Genomic DNA, 27,334 nt, shown 5'->3' on the forward strand with positions numbered 1-27,334 from the left:
AGCATTGTTTATTGCTAATATAAATTGGTAGTTTTACACATCAAAATCAGCCAAAAATAAAAATCACATTCTGGGTTAGGGTTGGCAAATTGGTTTGTTGAACAACTAAATTGTGTTATGCATAGAAGTGAACTTAGTCATTTTGACAAATTCCTAATTGGTTTGTTTGATGGTTTTCGTTGTAACTTTATTACTGTGTTTTGCATCTTTGTGGATTCATAGAAGCTACATTAAGGCAGAAAAGCAAACCAGAAATGGACTAGGAACTTACATATAGTTCTGTTCACACATCATGCCAAGCTAAACCACAGTCTAGTCAGTAGCCAATCCCAAAATATTTATTCCATTTATAGGCTTGGCTAAGAAAAACAAACTTTGTTACTATTAGTATGATATGTAACCCGGTGACTAGATTAGGAAAGAATTCTTATTGTTTAACCCTCTAGTATTTTTTAATTTTACCTTATTTTCTCCTAGCTCCTTCCATGTACTTTCATACCACTTCTCCATGTTTTTCTCTTTGTTGTTTCACAGTATTTGGATAAAGTTGAAGTGGAGATGCGAACATGTGAAGAGCCCAGGCCACCCAACGGACAGTCTCCCATTGCTGTTGCTTCAGGACAGAGGTTAAATCTGCTTCTAGTTTTTTATTAGAGTGCTTTTTGATGCAGTCTTTGCTTTTCTAGTTCAAATGGTACTGTGATGCAGTGGTGCCTGTAGCAGGTTTTTAACAGGTTTAAAAATGACAGGTGCAACCAGGCAATCAAAAGCTCATCTTTTTTAAACACGTTTCAAACATAAAATAGGATGAACTTTGATTGCCTTGTTATGCATGTTAATTTGAAGCCTACTGTATAAGTATCATGCAGATTCCCCCTTCAAGTTTTTTTCTTGATATCTTCCTCTTATAGCCACTCTCATATTTTTCTAATAAGGTGCAACTAACAGCAGCATCTCTTAGAGCTAATCTATATGGAACCCCCATTACAAAATTAACCCAGATTAATTTTCCCAGATGTTGGATGAGTAGTAAAAAAAAATTTTGTTGGGTTTTTTTTTGTTTTGTTTTGAGGTGCTGAAGAAGAAAGATGTAAAAGAAAGCATTCTCTTTTATGACTCTGAAGTTGTCTTTTTGAAAAGAAAAATAAGATACATAGGATATGTTGCAGCTGTACTTTGGGACTATATCACATTGTCATTTTGGGACCAATATTTAACAGAAGCTGTGCAACATATAATATGCTTTGTGTTTGCTTGAAGCATTAATTATAGCAAAGAAAACTTTTTAAAAACAATCCCTATGGTTCTTGCCTCTTTTGTTATCAGCTTTATGGGGCAAGCAAGGTTTATTTGTTTGTGGATGTATGAAGATATTTAATATTCTGTTTAATATTTTTAATGATAAAATAATGAAAGAGAACAATCTAGCTATCTGTCCTGACCTAGAAAAAACATAACTTTGCATAAGGCCAACACATTTCAGTGTTACATGCTTTAATGGTTAAGATGAGCTAAAGCATTGTACTCTATTAAAAATTATTTCCTCCTCTACAGTGAATATGGGTTTGCAGAGAAGGTGGTGGAAGGCATGTACATTACTGTCAATTCAATTACCATCAAGATACACTCCAAGGCCTTCCATGCATCATTTGAGTTATGGCAGCTTCAAGGATATAGTGTCAACCCCACCTGGCAGCAAAGTGATCTTCGCTTTACCCGAATCACTGATTCACATAAGGGAGAGGTAGGTCCATAAACAGGTGTCCTTACGTTTGGAATGCTTTCTGTAGACTTGCAAAGATTTTAACATTTGGTTCCCTTTTTCGTTGCCCTGCACATTTTTCGATAACTGTAGTTTGCCACAACCATTTCGAAATAAACTAAGTTGCTTGTAATTTTTTTTTCTCTTTTAAATTGTCTTGTTTCCTAATCTATAATTTACAACACTACATTAGATACCTTTACGAACTTTTTTTTAAATTTTGTACCCCTTGTTTCCCTCCGGGTAGGTTTTAACATTTAAAGAACTCACCTGGCAGACTCTTCGAATAGAAGCTGATGCTACAGAAAATGGAGAACAAGATCCCCTCACTACCCCTCTAAGACTTATTACTAACCAGGGCAAAATCCAAATATCTCTTAAGAGAAAGGTGAGTATATATATATATTGCTGAAAAGTATTATTGAGTAGAATGATTGATAGAACTAGAATTCAGATACTTTGCATAATACCTTTTGATGTGAACAATAAGAATTCCCAGCCCACCCAGAATGGAATACATCTTCCCACAGCTTCTCTGGAGTTCGGAAAACAGAAAGACCTATGGAAATTTTTTTTAAAAAACATGTACATTTGAATAATATATTCCAGCTGCAAAATGTGGCGCTCCCAGTTGCATAAGTTACAATTATTTTTATAAATGAAGAATTTCAGATCCTTGATTTTTAGTAAAAAATAAATAAATAGATGTGATATACGTTATACAGGTAGAGCCCTCAATTATGGTCGTAAGTTGTGATAGTCATTAAATGGGTGATCATGTGATTGCATCCAGTTTTATGATCTTTTCTGTGGTGGTTAGGCAAATGGTGGTGATAAAAGTGAATGTTGTAGTCATTAAGTGAATCCATTATTCACTACGGGACATTTTTTGCTGAAGACCAGAAGTAAATATCAATTTCAGGGAAAAAGTTGAAAATTGTGGTCAGTGCAAACAGCTGTAAATGCAGACTGGTTGCTGAGTACCAAAAATGTCGTGTGACTACGGGGCCGGGGGGGGGGAGGCAGACATTGAAACTTCAAATCTGGATTGTAATTTTTAGAGTCTGTCATAACTTCAAATTATCACTAAGTGACCCAGTCGGAATTCAAGGACTGTGTTGTTGAAAAAAAGGTCTGAACAGAAACTTGATAAACTGTAGGTTTTTAAAAAGTTGTTAAAGGGTTGAGAGGAATGCTTCCATTAAATGCTTAGGATATAGTGGTAGTCTTCCAAGTAATTTGAAGTATAACTTCTTACCTGGCCTCAGTTCATATTTACAGCCACTCTGATCAATTTTTCTTGATTTCCCAGACTTTTTTGAGCAACAGTATATATCAATGCGTCTTTAAAAAAAATTGTATTCTTAACTCACATTATAAGGGAAGCCAGTTTATTCTATAAATACATGTTGAAAATTATACAAAGCATCTTGTTTAAAGTACTATCAAATAAAGATTGTTCCTTTCTTTTTCAGATAAAAGTGATACATTTTCTTGTGTTCAGAGATTATTTAGGAATTAGGAATTAGTCCATTTGCTAACTTATGGAAAAAATAATTTAAAAATGCCACCCACTGAAGCTGCTTATTCTTGGGAATAAATAAAAATCTTTTCAGACAGCGTGCTGATCTTTTTCTGTTTATGAGCCAGACAAAGGATTGCAATGTGGTGGCATCTAAGCTCATGTTCCTTCTTGATGACTTGTTGTGGGTGCTAACTGACTCCCAGCTTAAGGCAATGATGAAATATGCAGAGTCCTTGAGTGAAGCCATGGAGAAATCAGCTCAGCAGAGAAAAAGTTTGGCTCCTGAACCTGTCCAAGTAAGATATGCTCTCTCTCTCTCTCTCTCCCTCCCTCCCTCCCTCCCTCTCTTGTTTATTACATTTATGTCTCACTATAAGAAGGATTGACTCCTGATAGTTTACACAATACAGTATAGGCAAAATTAAACTTATATTTTAAAAGTTAAACAAATCTTTAAAACAGTGGTTCTCAACCTTTTTAATGCCGTGACCCCAACCGGTCGTAAGTCGAGGACTAAACCGGTCGTAAGTCAAGGACTAAACCGGTCGTAAGTCGAGGACTACCCAACCGGTTGTAAGTCGAGGACTTTCTCTGCCCGGGAGCGCCACGCATGCGTGGTTCCGCCCCCTGCGCCGGCCGAGGCATAGCTGGCAAGCGGCAGAGACGGAGCAGGCCGACCACCAGCTGGCCCAGCCCAAGGGAGGTAAGGCACCCGCCGGAAAAGGAAAAAAATGGTGGACAAAAAAAATGGCGGACAGCCTTGCTTGGCGACCCCCATGATATGGTCGATCGACCCCAAATGGGGTCCCGACCCACAGGTTGAGAACCACTGCTTTAAAACAAACAGCTACTCTTCCCATCCACTTAATCAGTAAGAATTATAAAGATGACTGAGTCTTAACTAGAATCCTTCTCGGAACAACTTGGTCTTCAGCATCTTCCTGAATGTGTCATGGACAGGCCAGATTGCACTCTAATAGAAGGCCATTCCAGAGAACTGGTGCTGCTGCTAAAAGGCAGCAAGACCTGACCTTGGCTCCTTTTACTTCCCAAAAGCGGGAGGTTAAAAATAGCTTCTCTTGGGATGATTTAATAGGTAGGACCAATTTTGATTGGAGTAAGCAAATCTTCAGATTTGCAGGTGCTAAACCACAAAGAACTTTATAGCTCACAAAGTTTTAATTTGCCAAAATAGCAGAAGCACATGCTGTTCCATAGATATTTAGGATTGGATCCAAATTGGATATTATGTGAACATGGGGCATACTAGGATTAAAAAAACCTTATTAGCAAGAGGGGAACAAACAGTAATATTGTTTTCTCTTCCTCCAATTGTTTACCATGTTGCTTCTCACAAGGTTACATAGTAAACTGTACAGGCGGTTCTTGGTTAAAGACCACTTGTTCAGTCACCATTAAAGTTTCAATGGCAGTGAATGAGTGATACTTACAAGGTCTTTGCAGTTCCTGCTGTCGTAGTGCCCCAAGGTGACATGATTGAGATTCAGGCACTTGGCAACTGGTGTGCATTTGTGGCACTTGCAGCCTCCCATGGTCGTGTGATTGCCATTTGTTATCTTCTCGGGTAGTTATCTACAAGCAAAGACAAGGGAAGCTGCTTTACTTTTTCCCATAAAGACAGTAAATGTTGACTCAGTATATTGCTTTAGTTAGTTAGTTATTTAATCAAGATAACTGCATATATACATATATGTATATATGTTCAATAATATACAATCTTCAAACTCCAGGAGGAATATAAATCAGCTGTTTATTGTTAAAAAAATTAAAAACAATAAAAGCAACTATTTACAATACTAAAACAAACTTAGCTTTCGCTGATCCACTGTCAGCGTCTTCAGAGTGAAGTGTTGGGGGTGGAGAGATCTCTTATAAGCCTTGATAACCTAGTTTCTTACTCATTGACCGTGTGATAGGGCCATTCGTCCTGATTGACCGTAATTGCCTTAACTGTCCCGCCTCCCCTTGTTTGCACTCCAGTTCCACAACTTCTCTCCCTCCCCTCGTTGTCCATCTTCTCCTTCCTGGTGTTGTTGCCGTTGGTGTGCCTTCTAGCCACTCCCCCGCACTCACTTTGGGCCACGGGTCCAGATCCAGTATCCCAGGCGCCCTTTCGCTGCTGTTCCCCTCTCTTCCATTCCATTTATCTGCCTGTTGCTCCTGTCTTCCACTGTTTGTCATCATGAGTCCTATTTTCCCCAGTTTCCCCTCACGACTGAGTGTGTGTGCATGCAGCCCTGCCCCGTCCTTCCGTCCCATCTGTCTGCAATCAGCTGGGCTGCCTGTCGGCTCGCTCCTGAATTCATTCCCTCTCATCCTTGCCAATCCTGTCCTTGCATCCGCCGGCTGTCTCCCCGCGGTCATTCTGGGCTGGGCACTCAGAATTGGCACTGTCAGTGCTCCTCCACTGTTGCTCCCCCCCTCTTTCTTACCCTGCTGATCCATCACTGTTCTTGCCTTCCACTATCTGTCCCTCTGGGCCTAATTTTCTCCGATCTTTCTCCGTGCTTGGGTTTGCGCACATACATCCGCACCCTATCCTCCTGCCTTATCCGCCTGTGATCAATATATATATAAATAAAACAATCACCAAGCATGGTTACAAATCTCCCAGTGCCTGACTAGAAAACCATATCTTTTCAATATTAGATAAATAAAGAACACGGCAATTACCTTAAAATGAAAAAGACTTTTGTGGAGGGCATAGAGACAAATCATCAGGGAAGTATAGAGTACTGGAAATAGTTGTTTTTATTTTCTCATTAGTAAGCTGCTTAAATGTGGGTGAACAGTATTAGGTGTTAGGTTTCACACCTGATTGGAGAACCATACTCAAGAATACAGTATTCATTAATGGTTCCTCATCTAGGGCAGGGTCAAGTGAGATGCAAGAATCATCCCTGCATACTGTGTTCCTCAACATTTTTATTAATGGCTAGAAAGAGGAAGGGGGGAATAGATGCATATTAGCAGATAATTCAAAATCAAGCTGCATCTGGAGGGCTACAAATTCTAAAGTCTTAGCCTTTGAGGCTGGATGATTGACTGGAGGTGAGGGACAGCGATTCTTTCATTCATATTTCCTTGGCTTCAATCATGATCTCAATGATTGTTACCCTGTGGTAAGATGGCAGACAATAAATTATAAATAAATAAACAAATAAATAAATGCTCATTTTCCAATGTGGGTTAATCCCATTCATTATATTTTCTATATTGTAATTTAGGAAACAGGTGTAATGTCCTCCCTTCCCCTTTCCCCTATTGCCCCTGCAAAAATAAGAACAATAACAATAACAGTCTTTAGCAATTATCCCAAGATCCCTATTTTCCTGTCTGCCTTTCTGTTTACTAATATTCACTCAGGGATTTGAATATGAAGTATTGCCTTAAATTAATGCATTTCAAAGCCTTTTTTTTCCTGTTTCCATAGGATGATTTGAGGTCTGTTGATACTATGTCATTTCCATTGTTCCCCTTGGGTTCTTTATAGGTAATTAGAACTTCTTTTTCCTTCATTACAGACTACACCTCCTATTCCCAGTACCCAACAGACTTGGCCCCAGTCATTCGGCAGCACCCATAAAGCAATCAGCCAGTATTTTGAGTTGTATGATATGAAAGAGTCTTCCTATCACCTTCTTATTTCCCGTCTGGACCTTCACATCTGTGATGATAGCCACACTCGAGAAACAGGTAGCTTTACGTGGGTTGAAATTGGGAGAGCAGTATGACTGGTGAGGATTTTTTTCCCCCTAGTGATATGGGCAGACATTGTAAGGAGGTGTTTCAGCTTGGTTCCTCTTTCTTCCTCATTCCAGCTTTTTTATAAAATCGTTTCAGCAGCAAGAACTCTATTTTGAGCTCATGGACACACATGGAATGTTAGGTACAGTTACAATAAGGATGCTGTGGGGAATTCTATATTCACAAATGAAATTGTTAACTAGTGAAGTGGCTCCCCACCATGTCTTCCTGTCCCCCCTCCCATACAATGTCTTCTTCCTTTTTATCTTTATTTTTGGGGTACAGATGTTTCTTCCTAAGAATACTAGGCAGCAGCCACATTCCCCATTTTTCTAATGGAGCCTAAATACTGTAGCTATGGCCTATATTGGAAATAAAAGTAATATTAAAGGCTGATGCTTTTTAACACAATAGCTTCATATTTGTTTGTTTGTTAAAAGAATGTTAAAAAAAGAGTAATGTAGATAGGAAGACATGCAAGCATCAAGGAAGGTTGCTATAAATATCTTGATGCTTATGGGCATCATTCAGCTTAGTTATCTAATTATATCTGCCCTGATCTAATTTTCAAATTATAAAGTTTGATAATAGAATCATGCTATATGGCAATATGGAGACATTTTGGAGAATCTAATGAAAATATTTTTAAAACAAAAATCTCAATAAAAATAGATGTTGAGGGATTTATATATTTGACATCATTTTAAAAAAATATTCCAAAAGGTGAGACCTAATTCATTTTTATTAAAACAGTGCATATTATTCAGAGTGTTGCATTTTGGAATACCAATTCATATTCTATTTGTGTAAACTAGGCATACAGCAACCAAGGTTTGTCTAATTTTATTCCATTTTACCACAGGTGCTTCCAACCATGGTATAATGGGAGGTGCAATGCAATTAACTTTTAGGAGGATGGGCTTCGACTATTATCCTTTCCACTGGGCAGGTATGTTGCAAAATTAGTGAGATTTTCCATAAGCTCCAATATTCTATTACCAGCAAGTGAAATGAGTGTGGCAGGAGGAAAAATGCAGGGGATACTGTTAGCTTTTGTCTGAACTGGCTGCAATGGAGGTCTTCTGAAGAGCTGAACATATAGCCCATTCCTGAAGAAGAAGAAATAGAATGCCCAGTATCAATGACACTTAAATTTAAATACAATCATATAATTGTGATCGAAAGAAAAATAGGGTATTATGTCATTTATACTATTATTTTTTAAAAAATTAGTAGCATTAAAGGTGGACAGATAAGATTTCCTATAATAATAATAATAATAATAATAGTAGTAGTAGTAGTAGTAGTAGTAGTAGTAGTAGTAGTAAAGTTGGAAGGGACTTTGGAGGTCATCTAATCCAACCCCCTGCTCAGGCAGGAAACCCTATACCATTTCGGACAAATGGCTGTCCAGTTTCTTCTTAAAAACTTCCAGTGTTGGAGCATTCACCGCTTCTGGAGGCAGGTGGTTCCACTGGTTAATTGTTCTAACTGTCAGGAAGTTTCTCCTTAGTTCTAGATTGCTTCTCTCCTTGATTAGTTTCCACCCGTTGCTTCTTGTCCTGCCTTCAGGAGCTTTGGAAAATAGTTTGACTCCCTCTTCTTTGTGGCAGCCCCTGAGATATTGGAACACTGCTCTCATGTCCCCCCTCGTCCTTATGTTCATTAAACTAGACATACCCAATTCCAGCAACCGTTTCTAAGACATCAAGGGAAGTCAACATTACTGAGCATAACTATGAGTAACAAATATTCGTTTACTGTGTACAAATTCCATTAGATATAGGAATAGTTTTAAGAATGTGGTTTGGAATCAAATGGGAAAATTTGTTAAGCAACAATGGAAAATGGACAATTATCTCTTAATAAATTTTCAATAGGAAAATTAACTGTACAGTTAACAACAATAAAACCTTTTAACTAGGTTGATCAGAGAGAAGTGGTCCAAATTAGAAGTGAGTTTATTCAAAAATGAAATGAGCTGTATGGCAGAAGTATTGTCATTTTGTCAATTTAAACTCCCTATTTTTTTCCCCTAGGAGATAGCTGCAGACATTGGGTGCGATATTGCGATGCTATGGAGACCTGGGAACATTGGGCAAAAAAACTAGTGAATGAATTCCAAAACAAGATGGGAAAATATAGTGAAGAAATAAGTTCTGCCTCCTTTAAAACTCCAGAGAAGGAATCTCCTTTGAAAAAGAGACAAGGTAACTCCTTATCAAGGTTTTGCGGTTGCGGATAGCTGGGAGCAGCTTTCAGAGTAAACATGGAAGGTTTAGCAACAGCATGTCTTTGTTAACCATTCAAAAGTTCTTCATATGTGCTCCTATATTTACCAAAGTACCTCTTTTGATTATTTTGCTATTCTGTAATTTGCTCAGCCAAAACCTCATTTAACTTCCAAATACTTCTGAATAGTGAAGACAAGGCAACTTTTACCATATAAATAAACTACTGTTGAAGCATCCACATTGCATTGTGCTATTTATGTGTCTCATTAAAAAGTGAAACTTAGGAATAAGGACGGGGTACAACTTATGATACTGTGTGTCAAGAAATAATGCATTCACATTTGGGTTTTGTGTAACTGTACTAAAAACTAATGTCTGTCAAGAGAAAAGTAAAGTTCCTCGTGTTTCAAACTGCAAATGATGCTGGTTCTACCGGAAGTACTTTTAAGAGCTTATGAAAGTTAAACCCTGGAATCTACATCAGATGTGTATATTTTTATATAAATATGTGCTTTCCATTTGAAATTGTTTCACAACAAGAGCAAATGTACCACTGTCTTCTGTATGTATTAAAGGTGGGAGGGAAGTTCTGAAGTTTTGCTGTCTATAATCGTGGGTGAGCCCAAAGATAACCTCTGCATATTAAGGTATTTTAAAATATCCTTATTCAAAAAGCAGTTTCTGCCTTCTTCTGTTATTAGTCAAGGAAAAGACATTACTAAAGAGGTAGCTATGAAAATAACTTACAAATGAGGCAAGCTGTAACTTCTGAGTCTCTGCTAGTGATTGTTTTCTAAAGTAGAATTTTCAAGCACATAAAGTTATATATATATAACTTTATATAAAAAGTTATACATATATATATATAGAGAGAGTGCAGTGTTGTTGGTTCGGCACTTTTCATGCCAATATAGAACTGAGGGTGAGAAAGGGAGAGCACAATACTTCTACGTTTAAGGATTCATTTTAATGACTAAAACAGGGGTCCCCCACCCTGGGTCCGTGGACCGGTACCGGGCTGCAGCATGCCAGCAACCGGTCTCCACAAACAAGCAAAGCCCCATCCATGGGATGCAGGCAGCACACAAAACCACACACTCTGGTCCGCGGAAAAACCTTTCTCCACGGAACCGGTCCCTGGTGCCCAAAAAGTTAGGGACCTCTGGACTAAAAGGAAGAATTTGTTCTGATGATTATGATGTTTTTGCTTTAAGATGCTGTTTCAAGTTCTCCAAAAAGCTCTACAGAGAAGGGGTTACATCCAGTCAGCACTCCCCCTCATGCCCTGCTAGGACTCCAACGACCTGCATGGAATAGACTCCGATCCAGTTGCCTGGTTGTTCGAGTTGACGATCTGGATATTCATCAGGTAAAGTTCTAAAATTTATATGGAAAAGTGGGCATCACACAGATATGTTGCCTCATCTGTGGCTTGTTGCTATTGATGGGGGGAAATGCCACTTAAATAAGGAATCAAGGCATGTGGAGTTAGATGCAACAAAGCATCTTTTATTGGCATGCAAAACTAATAGTGGTCACTGGGCTTCTCTCCACACTAAGGAAAAGACAACAACCTGGTTTTGTTATCTGTCTTCTTCCCCTTCAGGGAACTTTTACTTTGACTGTTTTGCCTGATATGCACTTAAGAATCATATGTAAGAGTAGATGATTATTTATTTCAGTGATCCCACCCAATGTCATTGGTGGGACATGATGGGCTAGACCAGCACAAGGGACCACTGTCATCTTTTATAAATATAATTTCATTCAATAAGATTTGTAAAAGCTTAAGTTGGTTTCTTAATTTTCTTTCCTTCAGAGCCAAATAATAAATATCTGCTTTTTTCTGATTTTTAAAGAACAGGTAATTAAAAACATATGCCTGTTTAATTTTTTTAAGTTTGATTTTTAACTGGTATCATCACAAATTTTTTATGATTTTTTGCATTTACAGTGGAGCCTGTACTTCAACTTTATAAGAAATTAGATTTGTAATATTAATCTAATTCATAACAGTTTGTAATTCTAGTCAGTGATTTATAGTGGATTAACCAGATACTCTGAGTTTAAAGCTTAATAGCAACTTTGTTTTGCCTTTAAGAAATGATATGCCATATTTTATAACTCTGTAAATAACTACAGTTATATTGAAAAACTCTTATATCCATGACATTTTAGATCCCTTGTTTACATATAGGCGGCCCTTTTTTTAACTACCACAGTTGGGAATGGCAACTTGGTTGCTAAGCAAAGTGAACTGACTCACTTTCTTTTATTTTGTAGACCTATAATGGTTGTAAATCTGAGGACTGGTTATAAAGTTACTTTTTTATCACTGTCATAATTGCAAATGGTTGCTAAACAAGACAGTCACTAAATAAGGGCTATCTATACTTGCATTTTGCTAATTATATTTTACTACTTTATTTTGATATAGCTCCTGTCTTTTATGGTTTATATTCTTTTAGTATGCTGTCTAGATTTGCCATAGCTTTTCTCTCCAGGAGCAAGCGTCTTTTAATTTCTTGGCTGCAGTCCCCATCTGTGGTGATCTTGGAGCCCAGGAAGATAAAATCTGTCACTACCTCCATTTCTTCCTCATCTATTTGCCAGGAATTGAGAGGGCCGGATGCCATGATCTTGGTTTTCTTAATGTTGAGTTTCAAGCCAACTTTTGCACTCTCCTTCTTCACCCGCATCAAGAGGCTCTTTAGTTCCTCTTCACTTTCTGCCATTAAAGTGGTATCATCTGCATATCTTAGGTTGTTGATATTTCTCCCAGCAATCTTAATTCCAATTTTTGATTCATCTAGCCCTGCCTTTCTCATGATGTGCTCTGCATATAAGTTAAATAGGCAGGGTGACAGAATACAGCCTTGCCGGACTCTTTTCCCAATTTTGAACCAATCAGTGGTTCCGTGTCCAGTTCTCACTGTTGCTTCTTGACCCGCATATAGGTTTCTCAAGAGACAAATAAGATGGTTTGGTACTCCCATCTCTTTAAGAACTTGCCACAATTTGTTGTGATTCACACAATCAAAGGCTTTAGCATAGTCAATGAAGCAGAAGTAGATATTTTTCTGGAACTCCCTAGCTTTCTCCATGATCTAGCGTATGTTGGCAATTTGATCTCTAGTTCCTCTGCCTCTTCGAAATCCTGCCTGTACTTCTGGAAGTTCTCGATCCACATACTGCTGGAGTCTAGCTTGTAGAATTTTAAGCATAACTTTACTTGCATGTGAAATGAGTGCAATGGTGCGATAGTTTGAACATTCTTGCAAAACTCAAAAAAGGAAAAAGGGGGAATAAGAATAGTTCCAACTGCTGTCTCATATTCTGTTCATTTTCCCAGGAAAACAAATTGATTACTTATAACACAAGATAATACTATTTGAACAGTACAACGAAATAGCACTTCCAACATTTCAATTTCTGGTACTTTTCTTCTTCTAAGATCTTCTAGTCCTAGATTACATATTACATATACTTAAGCATAAAACACCAAATAGTATCACAGTCATAATTCATATGTATATAACTATTTTTGCTATATTTCTGTTGCTTTCCAGGTTTCTACAGCTGGACAGCAGAGTAAGAAACCTTCAACATTGCTTTCATGTAGGAGGAAATTATTGAATCTTCCTGAACATACGTCAGCAATCCATCTAGTATTCACGGAGTACTATTTTCCAGACCACACTACTTTTCCAGGTGACCATCTCAGGAATCACATTCCTCTAATCTTTTACAAAATTTGATAAAGGTGTCAACATTACTATTTCCTTCAGTTTAATACATTTCCCTTTCATTTCAGTCATGTTTTTCTTAATGCAAGAATCCTGTAAAGATAGAATAGCAGTTGCACAGCCCTTTTATTGGAGCTCTTTACCTGGAAGCACCCTATTCTTTTTACTTCTTTGTTACAGTTTAGGAGGTGTATGCTCTGTCTCCCTGGGGATTTGGAAATTTTCCCAAAGAAGGCCTATAGGAGGCTTGAGGCATCCCTCTAGACTAGGGGTGTCAAACTGCCGGCCCATGGGCCGGTTGCATCATATGGAGGCCACGCCCACCCCAGCTCTGGCAATGCAAAAAAAGTTGCAACACATTGCAACACGTGACGCAGTGAATTTGACACCCGTGCTCTAGACCCATTTAACGCAGTCTCAATATGTGTTGACTGCAATCCCCTGTCATCCCCAGCTAGCATGGTCAGTGGTTGATCTAAAGCATTTCAAAACTGGTTTCAAGATTGATTGCTGTTGGAGACAAGGCATCAGTGGAACACTAACCTGTATTTTTCTTCTTTTCCCCAGTCCCATGTCCAAACTTGTACTTGCAGGTGAATGGTTTGGTTTTCACTTTGGACACACGGAGCGTGCTTTGGGTGAATTTATTCTGCCTTGATCTCTATCGCAGTCTACAACAGTTTAAAGCTATATACAAGCTGGAGAGCTCTGGAAAAAGAGAGGAACACATTGATGTTAGATTGGATGGCTTTATGTTAAAGGTTTGTTTATTTGCTTTTGGTTCTACTGTGTCTTAAATCAGGCAGACAAAAAACTCTTGAGGTTAGGACGATGAATGAGGAAGAATTTCTTTCGGTGGAACGAACTCTTTGCTCAGCTGCTAGTCTGAGAGAAAGTGACCTACTGATAATTATTATTGATAATTAAGATTGATTATTTGTATGAAATTTTGTCAACAACTGGGGATGTCCTTTGTATCTCTGCACTCTCCTAAGTGTAATGGGTGTGCATGAGAAAGAGCAAGTATATTTCAAAGAAGACAATCTGTGAAAAGCCAGGTAGGCTTGTTTGTTTTATCCACTGACAGCTTTTACATCATCTGCAACCCCCTTTTTTGGTTCTGCATGGACTGATAGTATTTTAACTGGATAATTTCATTCAGTCATTTTAATCAAGTTTTATTGTTACTCATTTAGGGGTAATTTTTTATTATTGTAATGCCATCAATGTACAACCCATATGAAAATCAGATAAAGTCAATCAAAATTATTATCCCAGTTCCTTAAAGGAAAAAAATTCAGAAGCCTGGTAGCACCTCTCCAACTAACTATATGCTTTTTATGCAGTTCACATAAAACTTGGTTAGTTGAAAAAGGTGTTACCAAACTCTTTCTGATATTTTGCTACCATAGGCTAAGATGACTCTCCTCCTACAGGCTCTATTAAGTAAAATTCTCCTTGAATTAGTGCTTGTAGTACAAGTCTTTGAATAATAAAAAAGAATAGTCAAGTCTCCTAATTATGGTAAAACTGTTTAAACAGAGTATATTTCTGTAATGTAGACAACAAATGTCTTGTGAGATCACATGTTAGATTTGGAAAATTTCAGTTTTGCTTACTCAACCATAACAGAGTTGTGTGGTCTTATCACAATCTGCCAGCTTCAGTTCCCTATTGCTAATGTAAATAACTGGTTATCAAGATAATATGTTAGCGGTGCGCTATAAGCATTTTTTAAATATACTTAAATCATGTTAGTTTCATTTCTGTATTTTTACAGCTATACAGATCATTTTTAATATTCCTTCTGTACCTCCTACAGGTAAACATCCCAGTGGACAAAAAAGTAATTGATCACCAGGACCGTCCCCAGGGTCTCTCCATTTCCACATCAGAAGTGACAGCTACTAATACAAGGCATGCACCTCATTGCAGCTGTTTAGCCCTGCAGAACCTGTTCCGCAGATTTGCTGCTTCTGAATTCTTCCATTCTAGCTATACCAAATTTCCTAAATTTCAGGACAACTTTAGTCTCTTGCATACTCTATTTCTACGTCATGCATACCAGGTGGATACCAGTGTCCAGCAACACATAGATTTCTGCCATTTTCCTGGCAAATCTTCCATTTTTGAAGATCTTTGGTCTGTTAATTTTACCCAGGTGTCCTTGGATTTTGAAGGGACCAAAAATTCCAAAGGAGAGGCCCTTAATTTTATCTATCCTTTTCCACTCTCTGTGTGGGCTTGCCTCCCAAAGAAATGGGAGCAAGCCCAGGCAGCAATGCTGAAAGTTTCATCTACCTCAAAAGTTAAACTTAAATCTTCCACTACTTTTAGTAATCATACCAAGAACCAGGACTTTTCCGGTGAGGAGCAATTCTGCCAAAGATCAAAGACTGAGCAGAATTTGAGAAGCATCTACCTTACCCCAGAGGCAAAGGAAGTCTTGGAAGAAAGTTGTACTGTTAATGATGAAGAAAATGATCAAGATATGGAAATATCTGCTGATATCCATGTTCTTCTATATTCAAGTGCACATGTGAAGGTGCAACTCAATCATTATCAGTATTTGATGCTACTTAGGATGACGGAAATGCTACAGACTTTTAAAGAGCAACTTACCCTAGATACCCAGGAAATAACTGGGTCACCTTTAGATTCCATAACGACTTGTATAGGAATCATGTTCAACAGTACTGAGATGGCTTTGCTAATGCATCCTGTTCCTTGTTCTTCATTAGAACCTAGATCTGTAGATTCAGATACTACCAGTCTAGTTGAATCTGAACTCTCACTTTCAGAGAGTAGGGAAAGACTAATTGCTGAAAGCACAATGCTGAAGTCAGATGTTAGCTCCGAGAAGGAAAATAGTAGTCCCATAAAAATGTTAGAAGATCCTGGAACTGAGAATACAGATAGGAATATGACTGCATCGCAAACTGACGGATCCTTGAAAGAAGAAGAATTTCATTGTCAAATAACTGGACAGAGGAGCCCTGTAGAAGAAGCACATGAAGCTGAAGAAATCCCTGATGCAGAGAAACGGTATGAGCATGTCAACTTGTCTAAGACTTCTGAAGTTCTTCCTTCCAGACCATCTTCCATTGTAGATCCTTTAGGTGGTATACATGTCTCTCTTAATGGGCAAGAAGAGTTGATTCCACTGAGAAACATGGAGTTGGAATTATCTAATGCATTGCATAGCACAAAAGATGCAACCAAGGAAGCCTTGCATGTTACTATGGACCTCACTAAAGAAGCCATATCAATAACAAAAGATGCTTTCAGCTTGAGCAAGGAAAAAATGGCTTCCACTATGCAGAAAATGCTATTCTACCCCCAAATCAAGTGAGTAATACTTTAAACTAACACTACACTTAGGATAATAGTGATTATTACCATCTTCTGTTCTGTCTTCCTTTATGTGTTTGGGCAAGTGTAATCCAGAGTTCATTTTACTTCATCTTTTCCCTGTTATTGAAATATTTAATAGACCTTTAATTTTACTTCCTTTTGATTACACTTCTTCTATGAGGCTTGTCATTAAGGGAGCCTTGTCCCTTCACTTATTCCATATGCTGGTTTCAAGATGAACTGCTGTGTACATTGTTTTATGATTTTAGAAACAAGCTGTGTACATTGTAGATTATCTTTAGATAAATCTCTCGGTACTCTATATAAGCAATTTTACTAAGCTGGTCTTTTTTTCTTACAGTTATTTTATCATTGCCTTATTTCCTCTCTAGGGTTTTCGGACTTTACATTATTATTTTTTCAGAGTTATAAATGGCATTATGGAAAGTACCAGTTAAGACAATCTATTTAGAGATCTTTATATCTTTGCTACTTTTTCAACCCACCCAGTAGAGGTAATCATTGCTGGTCATGTAACGTCTGAGAGGGCAAAACGACCCTTTCATCCCATACACTGAAGCAGCTCATTGCTGTCTTCTAATTCATCTTTGTATTTATTCTTGTGAATGGGTGTGTGTAGTAAAATACTGCTTATAGGAAATAGATACATGATTCCAGTAAGACAAAATGTATCTTCCATTCCTCTCAGAGAAGTAGAAAGGAAGGAATTGCAATGTGTTTTTTTCTTGCAGAATACAAAATTGCATGTGTAACATGTACAGATATGACCAAAGGTATTGGAATGCCTCAACTTTTTCCAAGTACCGGTAGTCCTCAACTTACAACAGTTCATTTCGTGATTGTTTGAAGTTATAACAGCCCAGAAAAAAAGTGACTTATGACAGTTTTTCACACTTACGACCATCACATGGCCACATGATTAAAATTCAGATGCTTTGCAACTGGTTCATATTTATGATGGTTGCAGTGTGCCGGTGTCATGTGATCACCTTTGTGACCTTCTGACAAGCAAAAGTCAATGGGCAAGCCAGATTCACTTAACAGTGTTACTAATTTAAAAACTGAAGTGATTCACTTAATAACTGTGGCAAGAAACGTTGTAAAATGGGGCAAAGTTCACTTAACAAATGTCTCAGCAACAGAAATTTTGGACTCAATTGTGGTTGTAAATCAAGGATTGCCTGCATTACCAATTCTATAAACTGAAACTGACACAAGTAAATGTCATCTACTGTTCATTGTTTCATAGAGCAGATACTTTGCTTTTGATGTGTGACTGGGCATGGACATAATTATTGGTACATATAAACTAATATTTTGTATCACACCTTTTTGAGGCAATAACTACAGTCAATCTCTTTCTGGAGCCTTGAATAATACTTTTACACTTCTCAACTAGCAATTTGTTTCATTCTACTTGAGCCAAATTGTCCCAGTTATCTCATGTTTGATGAGTCCTTCTCCCAACTTTCTTTAAAAATATCATTTTTTTTCTGTGAACACACAACAAAACAAAGCTGGTGTGACTTGCCAAAAAGCTCTAGTTTTGTTTCATCTGGCCAAAGGATATTTCTCCCAGAAGAACTATGGCTTGTCAACATACATTTTAGCAAATAGTCTGCTTGAGGGATTACTAAAATTTAATAATGTCTCTTAACTTCTACAGGCTATCAATAATTATGTCTATGCCATTTTTTATTACAAGAATATGTTAAACCAAAAACAAAATGTCTTTATAAGGACTATAGAACAAAGAATGGTGGATGCCATTTACTTCTGTCAAATTTAATTCATGACAAATTGGGACTCTCTAGAAAAAGTGAAGGGACAGCAATACTTATGGCCACATCAGTAGGCTCCCATGATAACTATTGTTCATTAATACCAACCAATTTTGATCTGTGATTGTCAGCAGAGATCTTTCACCAAAGCCTGAAGAAGCAGCAGTGACTCAAGTAGGAAGTAATAGTGAAAGTACGCGTTTCTCCTCCATGAAGAAGACTGCTTCACAACATTCCTTTGATACCAATTCATTAGATGGCAGTGGTCTTGAAGATAGACTGTCAGTAGATAGTGATGGCAGTGATGGCTTTGTAATGCTTATGGATGCAGGTAATAAGAGCTTACTTGATTTTGGTCTTATTACAGATTAACCAAATGGAACTTAATGGAATTGTAAAGTAAAAAAGTTTGGTATTTTAGAGGATGGCTTACAAAGTGGCTATCTTGGGAAAATTGCATATTCACAAAACAAGTGCTGTGGCAGGTCATCACAAGACGATCATTTACCAGAATGGTTGGTATCTATTGTTCCAATGGAGCCTCTATTGGGCCCAAAGATATTTCTGAAATAAATATGCTAGTGCTTTCTCTCTACAACATGCCAACTTTCCATTTCATTTTTTAATTCAAAGAATATGTTTTTAAAAGGCTAGCAGGAGCAGAGTGTCTAGTGGGCATTGATCTATGCCTATCAAGTGTAAGGAATTGGCAGGGAGCTACATGTTGCCGAGCTGTTACTCTTAGCAGCCCCAAGGTGGTATGACAGTAGTAATGTTGGGAATTATATAATCTGGTCTGTTAAATGGTTTTGTTTGAAAAAATATCTAAAAGTTATATTATGGATAAAAGTGAGAACTTCTTAACCCAATTACTTCTTTAACCGCTTTTTCTTATTTCCATTGTGGTAACACAAAATTTATCTACTGCATAGGTTATATAGTGGATGAATCATCCTGGAGAGGATGATTCAGATAAAAATTTATCTAAAAACCCTGGGAATTCGTCTATTGGGGTGAAATATAAATAGACTTTATGTCCCTCTGAAATTAGCAATGTAATAATATATGTGAGATGATTTCAATTTCCTTATCGCCACGTGGACAAATGCACTCTGCTATGGGGATTTTATTATATCTGCCTTGAAGTACTGCTGGTGGAAGAGTATTTTATCTAGCTTTAAAAATGCTTTTCTCAACTTGGAGAAAATTAGGTTTTGCAGATAACACATTGATTCCCATGTACCCTAATTTATTCACATTCTATTATGTTGGGACAAGTGTTGACTTCAGTCTGAAACTCTACATCATTTATTCTATGATAATTGTTTGGCTTGATCATAGCCTATTGATATTAAAAATGGTAGAGAGGGCCCCTGTGAAGTCAACTTATACTCCAGTGCCTGTTTCCAGGGAGAATGCAAATTATCTGGTAAAAATTAAGGGGGTCAGTCCAATTGGAAAGAATTATATTTTAAGCCAGTATATTATCATCATCTTCCAGGCTCTGACCTGGATTAACCGCATTCCTGTCTCGAGTCTTAACTGGGCATTTGGAATTCCATTGGGAGCAGCTAAAATTGATCGCAAAAAAAAATGTTTACACAATTTGCACTTGTTGAGTGTTTTGATGGTGAGATTTTTTTTTCTTGTCATAGATTTTGACGGTCATGTAATTGATGTTGATAACCTTTCCAAATTAGCAGAAACTGAAAATCAAATATCGAGATGAAGAAACATGGGATTTATATTTAACACTTGGTGCCCTCTGAGCCTTGTTATTTGCTTATAGACATTTCATTCCCCAACTAGATAACATCATGCCATTGATGATGTTACCTAGTTGGGGAATAAAATGTCTTGCACACAAACAACTGAGCTCAGAGATCACCAAGGACTCAGTAGTTAAACCCAAGCTACATATATTCTCTACTGAACTTTTTTTTGATTCTCTTTAAGACAAATAAAACTATTTATAAAGCAATATTCTTTCTGGATATTTCTGTTTAATGTTGATGTCTAACCTATAACCCTAAACTTCACAAATTGTTCTTTGTTTAAAGACTAACAAGGGCAAGCCCTGCTTAGCTTTCTAAATTTGTGAAAATTGGCTATGAGCTGCCAGTGTTGGCTGATCAATAAAGAGGGCAATGAATCACAAGTATATTTAGGGAAATAAAGTTCTTCAAAAGTCTTGATTGTGACAATATTAGAAGAATCATTCATTGAGTATTTAATATTGCATGTGTTGACAGCCGCAAGGATAATATTTGCCCAATTTTGGAAAAATGAAAACTTACCATCTGACCAGACTATAATAACAAAAATACTTGAATGTGCAGAAATGGATAGATTAACTTTAGAAATGAAAGAGAAAGAAGACACAATTTACTTCAAAACATGGGGAAAATTTTATTATTGGTTAGAAACACGCTAGAATGAGAAAAGGTTATGAAATTTAAAGAGATAATTGATAATTTGTATTTATATTCTATGATTATTTGTATGAACTTGTTCTTTCTTCTTCTTCTTCTTCCTCTTTGCATATTTGTGATCTTAAACAATATGGTAAACTATAATTAATATGTAATATATTATTAGTTTAAAGTTATTATAATTAATTAGTATTAAGCATTGTTAAGTAGTGAAATGAATGAGATTTATTGATTAATTTGTTATTTATATGATTATATTGAAAGTTGTTTAATAATAGAGTAATTATTAAGATTCAATATGTATACCCGGACTGGTAGACTTGCTGAAGCGATGTTATTTTGTGGAATTAATCCCACTTTTGTGTTACCCCTTTTTCCTGGCCTAACATTTTTGTATGTTTCCCTTTGTTTTACCCATTTTGACCCTATTCCTTCATTACCTTTATAAAACTCAATAAAATATTTTTTTTTAAAAAAAAGAAGAATCATTCGTAACTTCTACCAAGAAGTTGTGTTGGAATTGAATCCATCTTTTTTATTATTACATTCAAGTCTAAATGTTACTCATTTTTATGGAAAGATATAGAATTCTTAATTATTTTTACAATTAAAGAGACTCAGTTTGATATAGTTGTTAAGGTACTGGTCCAAAAAGCAGAAGACTGAGTCCTCAGCCTCCTTTAAGCTTGAAAGCCAGCTAATTATGATTTTGTGTGTGTGTGTGTGTGTGTGTGTGTGTGTGTGTGTGTGTGAGAGAGAGAGAGAGAGAGAGAGAGAGAGAGATGAAATAATAATTATGGTAATAATAATTCCCCAAACATCTGGAACATCACCTGAACATCATCGGCATTAACAAAATCAGTCATTTTCAAAAAGGCAGTTTACATCTTGAAACGATAACTTTAACAACATTAAGCAACAACATTTGTTTATTCAAAACCCTTGGGAAGGATTAAGTAGATAAAAAATGCCAAATCCAATCTAAATATCTGGCTGACTGCAAACAACAACAGCAACAACAACAACAATAGTAATAATAATATAGTATTCTTTATTTCAGTTCTAAAACTTTCCTTTCTGGAGGCAAAAGAAGTTGGAATTCTAGATAACTCATACTAGAATTAGTACTGAAGAACTGCAGTAGTTTTTTTCCCCAGAATTCTTGCAATCTTTTCTGTGCTAAAAAATATTTAAAATGTTATATTTCTTTTTATTTCAGAGCCCAGCCTTGATCTTCTTACGTTAGGACAACTTCCCCAGATCCTCAATGATAGAGACATTAGAGCAAGCTCAGTGGGTGACGAAGAAAGAGGATCAACCTGTGTTAACAGCTCAGCTTCTCTGAGTGGACAGGATCCTAATACTCAGTTGGTCAGATTTTTTTTCTTGTTATTTTACCAACAATTTTTCTGTGGAATTTGAGAGCAGCATCCATTTATTCTGAGCTTTCTCTTTTAGGTTTCTGTGCTGGTGTTAAAAATGAATGAATTGAATTGTGTAATAGAATCAAAGGGAGATGATATGATACTTGCTCTTCAAGCTATGGAACTAACTCCTGAACATGTAGGAAATATCAGCATGTGGCAGTATCTGCAGAATGCTCCTACAGGTATGCTAGTGGCCAGCAAAATATTTAGCTTCAATTTGTCAGCTTTGATGCAAATGCGCAAATCTGTGTGAGTAAAACCTTTCTCTACTAGCACAGTTGTGTGTTTCAGTACATAGGTGATATTGAAATAATAATCCCTCTTTTCTTCCTCTCACCAACAATGGGGCAAAAAAAAAAGCAGGTAATTTTTAAAATCAGATATGCTAAGAGTTAGTATCAGCTTCCTTCATTCTAAGTGTTATAGGCAGAGCTGAAGAAAATAAGTGGTGAAGCATTTGCTTGATACTGACAGGTGCTATCAGATTGCTGATTTTTTGCTACCATAGATTAACCCAGCTCTTCTCCTATCGTATCCTTAAGAGTGATGAAGCATAAAGATCCAATTGTTCTTTAGCTTCAACCACTCCTCCTCTTTCCTAACACATTATTATTATAATACGGGAACAACCCCATCCACTAATCCTAAATTTGAGAATATTATTTTCTATTAAGGGGCACTTTTCCTTAGAATTTTCTATAGTGTTTCGGTGCTGCTATCAGATGTGGATAGAGCTGAAGTGTCTATGGCCCCAAAACTTTTGGTTGCAGTTTTCAGGATATTACTACCAAATTGCAGTTTTGAAGAATGTCAGAATAAAAAATTATTAAATACATATAATAATTAATTGTAATTAATTTTCCCCAATTTTGTTTTTATCCTTACCCCATCTAATTTCTAGAGGTAAATTCTTAGCACCCGGTTCAAATGCCAACCATGCCCTTAAACCCTTAAAACATTCAGTTAGAGTTGTAGGTTTTCATTCTCTTTTTTACACACCTTTCATTCCCTTTGCCATCCAGATCTCTATATTTAATTTATAGTAATAGTAATATAATTATTACTGAAAACTCTCTGTTGCAATGATTTTATTCTTCAGCAGATCCAAACACAGAGAAGTCTACAACTACTGAAACTATCCAAACCCAACCTGAGGTGTGCTTACGATATGAAATTGGACCAAGTGCCGCAGTGCACTCACCCCTGGCTGTCCAAAATGGATTTTTTCATATGCTGATCCATAGCTATGAGGCAGAACTTCTGACATCATCTCTTTCCAGCATTGGACTCTTCTTTGAAGATGAAGTCATTCCTGAAGTTATTCCCATGAAGATTGAGATTGTGAATACCAAGATTACATTAAAGGTAAGTATGTAGTGTTAGCATTAAGAAAGGTTGGGAAATGTAGGAAACTCCTGTGGGAACCATTTCTGTTTCTACAGTGTTTTGAGAGAATTATTTATATAAAATATTTAAATTAGACGAATGGTTTATTCTCAAATAATTAAAATTTAAGATGCTTGTATAATTTGGTATTGAATATCATTATTTATATTGAAAGTCATTTTGATAGCTCATAGTAAAATAAATAAGTGGGTAATGTTCCTTGCTGAAGAAAAATGAACATGGTTTTTGCAAAACTAGTCTCACTAACCTTTGGAATATAGCAGATAACCCACAATGTACAGGCCCTACGTGACCTAGTGCTTTTACGGAGGCCCCAGACCTCGCCATGTTCCCCTATAGCAAACGGTTATGCACAGTCTTCATTGTGAGGACAAAGAGTAGGGCTTATCCACTTAAACTCTCTTAAAAACAAAACCATGAAGTGAAGTTTATATAAATAAATATGGGTAAGAATAAAAGGATAATTGTTATTGTGTGGGGAGGAAAGAAGTTAGACCATCTGCTAGTTTTTGACAAATTAATAAAGGATTTGGAGTTATGGCTGAACCAGTCTGATGAATAGTACCAAATATTCAAAATACTAAAAATAAAATTAAAAAAGCAAAGTACTCTAGAGTCTAGAGCAAGTCTAGACTGGCACTGGGCTGTAGCATGCCAGCAACCGGGCCGCACAAAGAAGCGAAGCCCCATCCATGGGATGCAGGCAGCATGCAAAACCACGCCCCCCTCTGGTATGCGGAAAAATCTTACTCCATGGAACTGGTCTCTGGTGCCCAAAAGGTTGGGGGCCACTGCTCTGCAGAGATATAATTAAAATAAAAGGATTGACAACAAAATAGCAAATACAGTGGAACATTTGTGTAAAAAATCTGGCATACACACTGGTAGGAGTATTGAAGCTAGTAATCACGAAAAATGGGATCCTACAAAACCAAGTGAACCAAGTCAATAACTGCCCTAAACAGCAGGTAGATTCTGATCTTGGGGTTGTTAAAGGATTATTAATATTTTGTAATATCCTTATACAATATTTTTGTATAGCAATACTTGGAAAACAATCTATCGTTCTGATCATTATATTTCAAAGAAAGAACTAGAAAAGTCAGATATGGTATTGAGATTCAGATATTTAGGAGATGGAGTATTTTTCCTTTGAAACAAGTTATAAACACTAAGAACTATGTGTAGTCCACAATTAATGACATTCTTTCAATGACCATTCAAGCTTATGGTGGCACTGAATGAATGCTACTCATGGCCGGTACTCAAAGTTCTGGCCGTTCCAGCACCCCTGTGGTCATATAATTGGCAACTGGCTCACACTTTATGATGGTTGCAGCATCCTGCAGTCTCGTTATTTGCAATCTTCCCTGCCGGCTTCCCACAAGCAAAGAAAACAAGTAGAGAAGGGTAGCAAGTTGCTCAGGTAGGTCTCTCCCATCTGCAGCACCCACTCTCAGCCCCACTATCTTCATACCACAGTAGCCCTTCAGGCACTGCAATAGCCAACCCAAGCCCCACGGCACTCATGTCTTGTCCCAGTGATCCTTATCATGCACCTTGAAGCAACCACTTATCTACCCTGCTAGGAAGCTGCCTAGGAGTTACAAATTTCTACTGCTTCCCCACTGATTTTCCTTGTTGGAAATTGGCAGGTTGCAAGGAAGTCCTCTCTTAATGACTCGCAATCCTTGCTTAATGATGGCAATGTGGCGTGCCAGGATTACCATTTCTAAGTGACGTGGGTCACATTGCGCTTTACAACTGCTTTGCTTAGTGATGGAAATTCTGGTCCCATGTACCATCATTAACTGAGGACTACCTGTATTTGGTTTAGAACAGGGCTTTTCAACCTTTTCACCTATTGTACCACTTTTAGGATATGGCAATATCCAAGTACCACCAATTGCCTAGCAAGGTGTCAAAAACTTGATGACCCCCCCAAAAAGGAAAAAAGTGATAAAGTACAGGTAGTCCTCGACTTACAACAGTTCGCTTAGTGACTGTTCAAAATTACAATGGCACTGGAAAAAAGTGCCTCCCAAGCCACAGCCGAGCAATACACCTGCCTGCCCGCCTGGCGGCGCTCTTCCTCCTGTCCGAGGTTTTCATTGTTGTAAGCATTTCTGTTGAGGATTGGCAGCGGGGGTGGGGTGGAGGGGTGTTTGGTTTTTATTTCCCCCATCTGCTGGGTGATTGCAGCAGGTTTTGGTCACTTCATATGACCCTGGGACACTGTGACCGTCATAAATATGAATCAGTTGCCAAGCATCTGAATGTAAATCACAAGACCCTGGAGATGCTGCAACATTCCAGCTGATCGGCGCTTCTTCTGGGCTCAGCAGAAGCGCCAGGATCAGCGCTGAACTCAAGTTGGAGCCTGGCGCTGATCCTGGCGCTTCCACTGAACCCTGACAGTCCTGAAGAAGCGCTGATCCTGGCACTTCCGCTGAGCCCTGACAGCCCTGCAGCTCCAGCCATCTCTTGCTCAGGCTTGTGCGGTACTGCCACCGGTTCAGCTCATTCCCCTTCCCCGCTACCATTTTTCTAGGATGGTCGTGTACCACCTGCCAGGTGCCAATGTACCACAGGTGGTACCTGTACCACTAGTTGAAAAGCCTTGGTTTAGAAGAAAAAAATACCATAGAAAGTTTAATTTTTTATTTTATATTATCATTTTCCTACTAGAAAACATCACAGAGAAAAGCTAATTTCTTATAATCTAGCAAGAATAGAGAATAAAGGGGAGAATACAAATTCAGGCACAAACTCTTAAATTTAAATATTGTTTTTAAAAAAATCAACTGGACACAGTTTAGGAAGTGACAGAGCCTACTGGAGCTGGCCTTTCAGGTGGGCTGATAAAAAGATGCTTCTTTCCTTCTCATTCTCCCTCTGTTATGCTTAAATTAGGATGAATAGGTACATTTAAATTCCTCCTGTCAAGATTGTTGCTTGGAGTTTTTCAACTTCCTGACTTAATTCCTCACTCCAGAATAGTTCGATAAGCAGGTGCCTACTATAGCAGAGTGCTTTTCCTGAAATGTAGATTAGTTTATAATAAAAGTAACATGAATTTATACATCTGTTTTGGTACTTAATCAGTGAGGACAATCCTAAATCCATTTTCAGTCAAGGTTTAGTACTTCATTTTCCCTTCTCTTTTATGTTATTTTGCCTTTTAAGCTCATTGTAGAGTTAATTGCCTCCAGCCTGCGGCACTTGCCTCTGTCAGCAGAGCTCTAATTTCATTTTGTAAATTAGGAGAATGAATGCCTGAAATTGATCTGAGCAAACAGATGGTCCATAATACACTACAGATGTCTTTCCTTTGTATCTGTGTGGAAAGTTCCATGGATTTAAATGCTCTTCAGCTTATTCAAAGGGGATTATATTGGTTGCTATATCTTCTCCTTCTTCTCCCTAGCATAGTGCAAGATCTGGTTTTTTTCAGATCAACCAAAGAGTTGATCAATTGCTTGTGACAGGAATTGATTGACTGACTTGTTACATTGTAGGCTAAGACAGAGTAGCCCAAAGTCAACCAGCTGGCTTTCGTGTCTAAGGTGGGACTAGAACTCACAATGTTCTGTTTTCTATCCTGGTGCCTTAACCTCTAGGCCAAACTGGCTTTCTATTGGCTGCTATAGCAGTGCTAAATATTTTTGAAAAATAGATCACACTAATCTTCACTATTCTGATGTAATTGTCCCAGAGTACTTTTTCCAAAAGGGAATTGGTCTCTCTTAATGTTTTGCTTCTTGTTCAAGAAGCTTCTTCAGTTCTAACTGAAGGTAGGGAATGGCAGGATTAGTGAAGGAGAAACATATGGACAGTGGGGAAACAAAAAAGTATCTGAATGTTTCCAGGTAGAAAA

The 27,334-nt window shown here is 37.5% G+C and overlaps 1 protein-coding gene across 1 annotated transcript in view; it reads left to right on the plus strand.

The window, feature by feature from the left end:
• Positions 1–543: 543 nt before the first annotated feature.
• UHRF1BP1 (UHRF1 binding protein 1) overlaps positions 544–27,334 on the plus strand; it is a 30,386-nt gene continuing 3,595 nt past the window's right edge. Inside the window, exons 1-16 of the mRNA XM_029286712.1 lie at positions 544–626; positions 1,555–1,744; positions 2,010–2,150; positions 3,413–3,583; positions 6,833–7,018; positions 7,102–7,105; positions 7,918–8,004; positions 9,095–9,265; positions 10,504–10,658; positions 12,859–13,000; positions 13,603–13,796; positions 14,858–16,383; positions 18,326–18,522; positions 21,843–21,994; positions 22,082–22,232; positions 23,150–23,415. Coding sequence (XP_029142545.1) covers positions 559–626; positions 1,555–1,744; positions 2,010–2,150; positions 3,413–3,583; positions 6,833–7,018; positions 7,102–7,105; positions 7,918–8,004; positions 9,095–9,265; positions 10,504–10,658; positions 12,859–13,000; positions 13,603–13,796; positions 14,858–16,383; positions 18,326–18,522; positions 21,843–21,994; positions 22,082–22,232; positions 23,150–23,415 — 3,801 coding nt within the window. The 5' untranslated portion in view covers positions 544–558. The remainder of the gene's footprint in view (positions 627–1,554; positions 1,745–2,009; positions 2,151–3,412; positions 3,584–6,832; positions 7,019–7,101; positions 7,106–7,917; positions 8,005–9,094; positions 9,266–10,503; positions 10,659–12,858; positions 13,001–13,602; positions 13,797–14,857; positions 16,384–18,325; positions 18,523–21,842; positions 21,995–22,081; positions 22,233–23,149; positions 23,416–27,334) is intronic.

Source organism: Protobothrops mucrosquamatus, unplaced genomic scaffold (assembly GCF_001527695.2).
Source record: "Protobothrops mucrosquamatus isolate PMUCROS unplaced genomic scaffold, P.Mucros_1.0 scaffold4656, whole genome shotgun sequence".
Lineage (NCBI taxonomy): Eukaryota > Metazoa > Chordata > Lepidosauria > Squamata > Viperidae > Protobothrops > Protobothrops mucrosquamatus.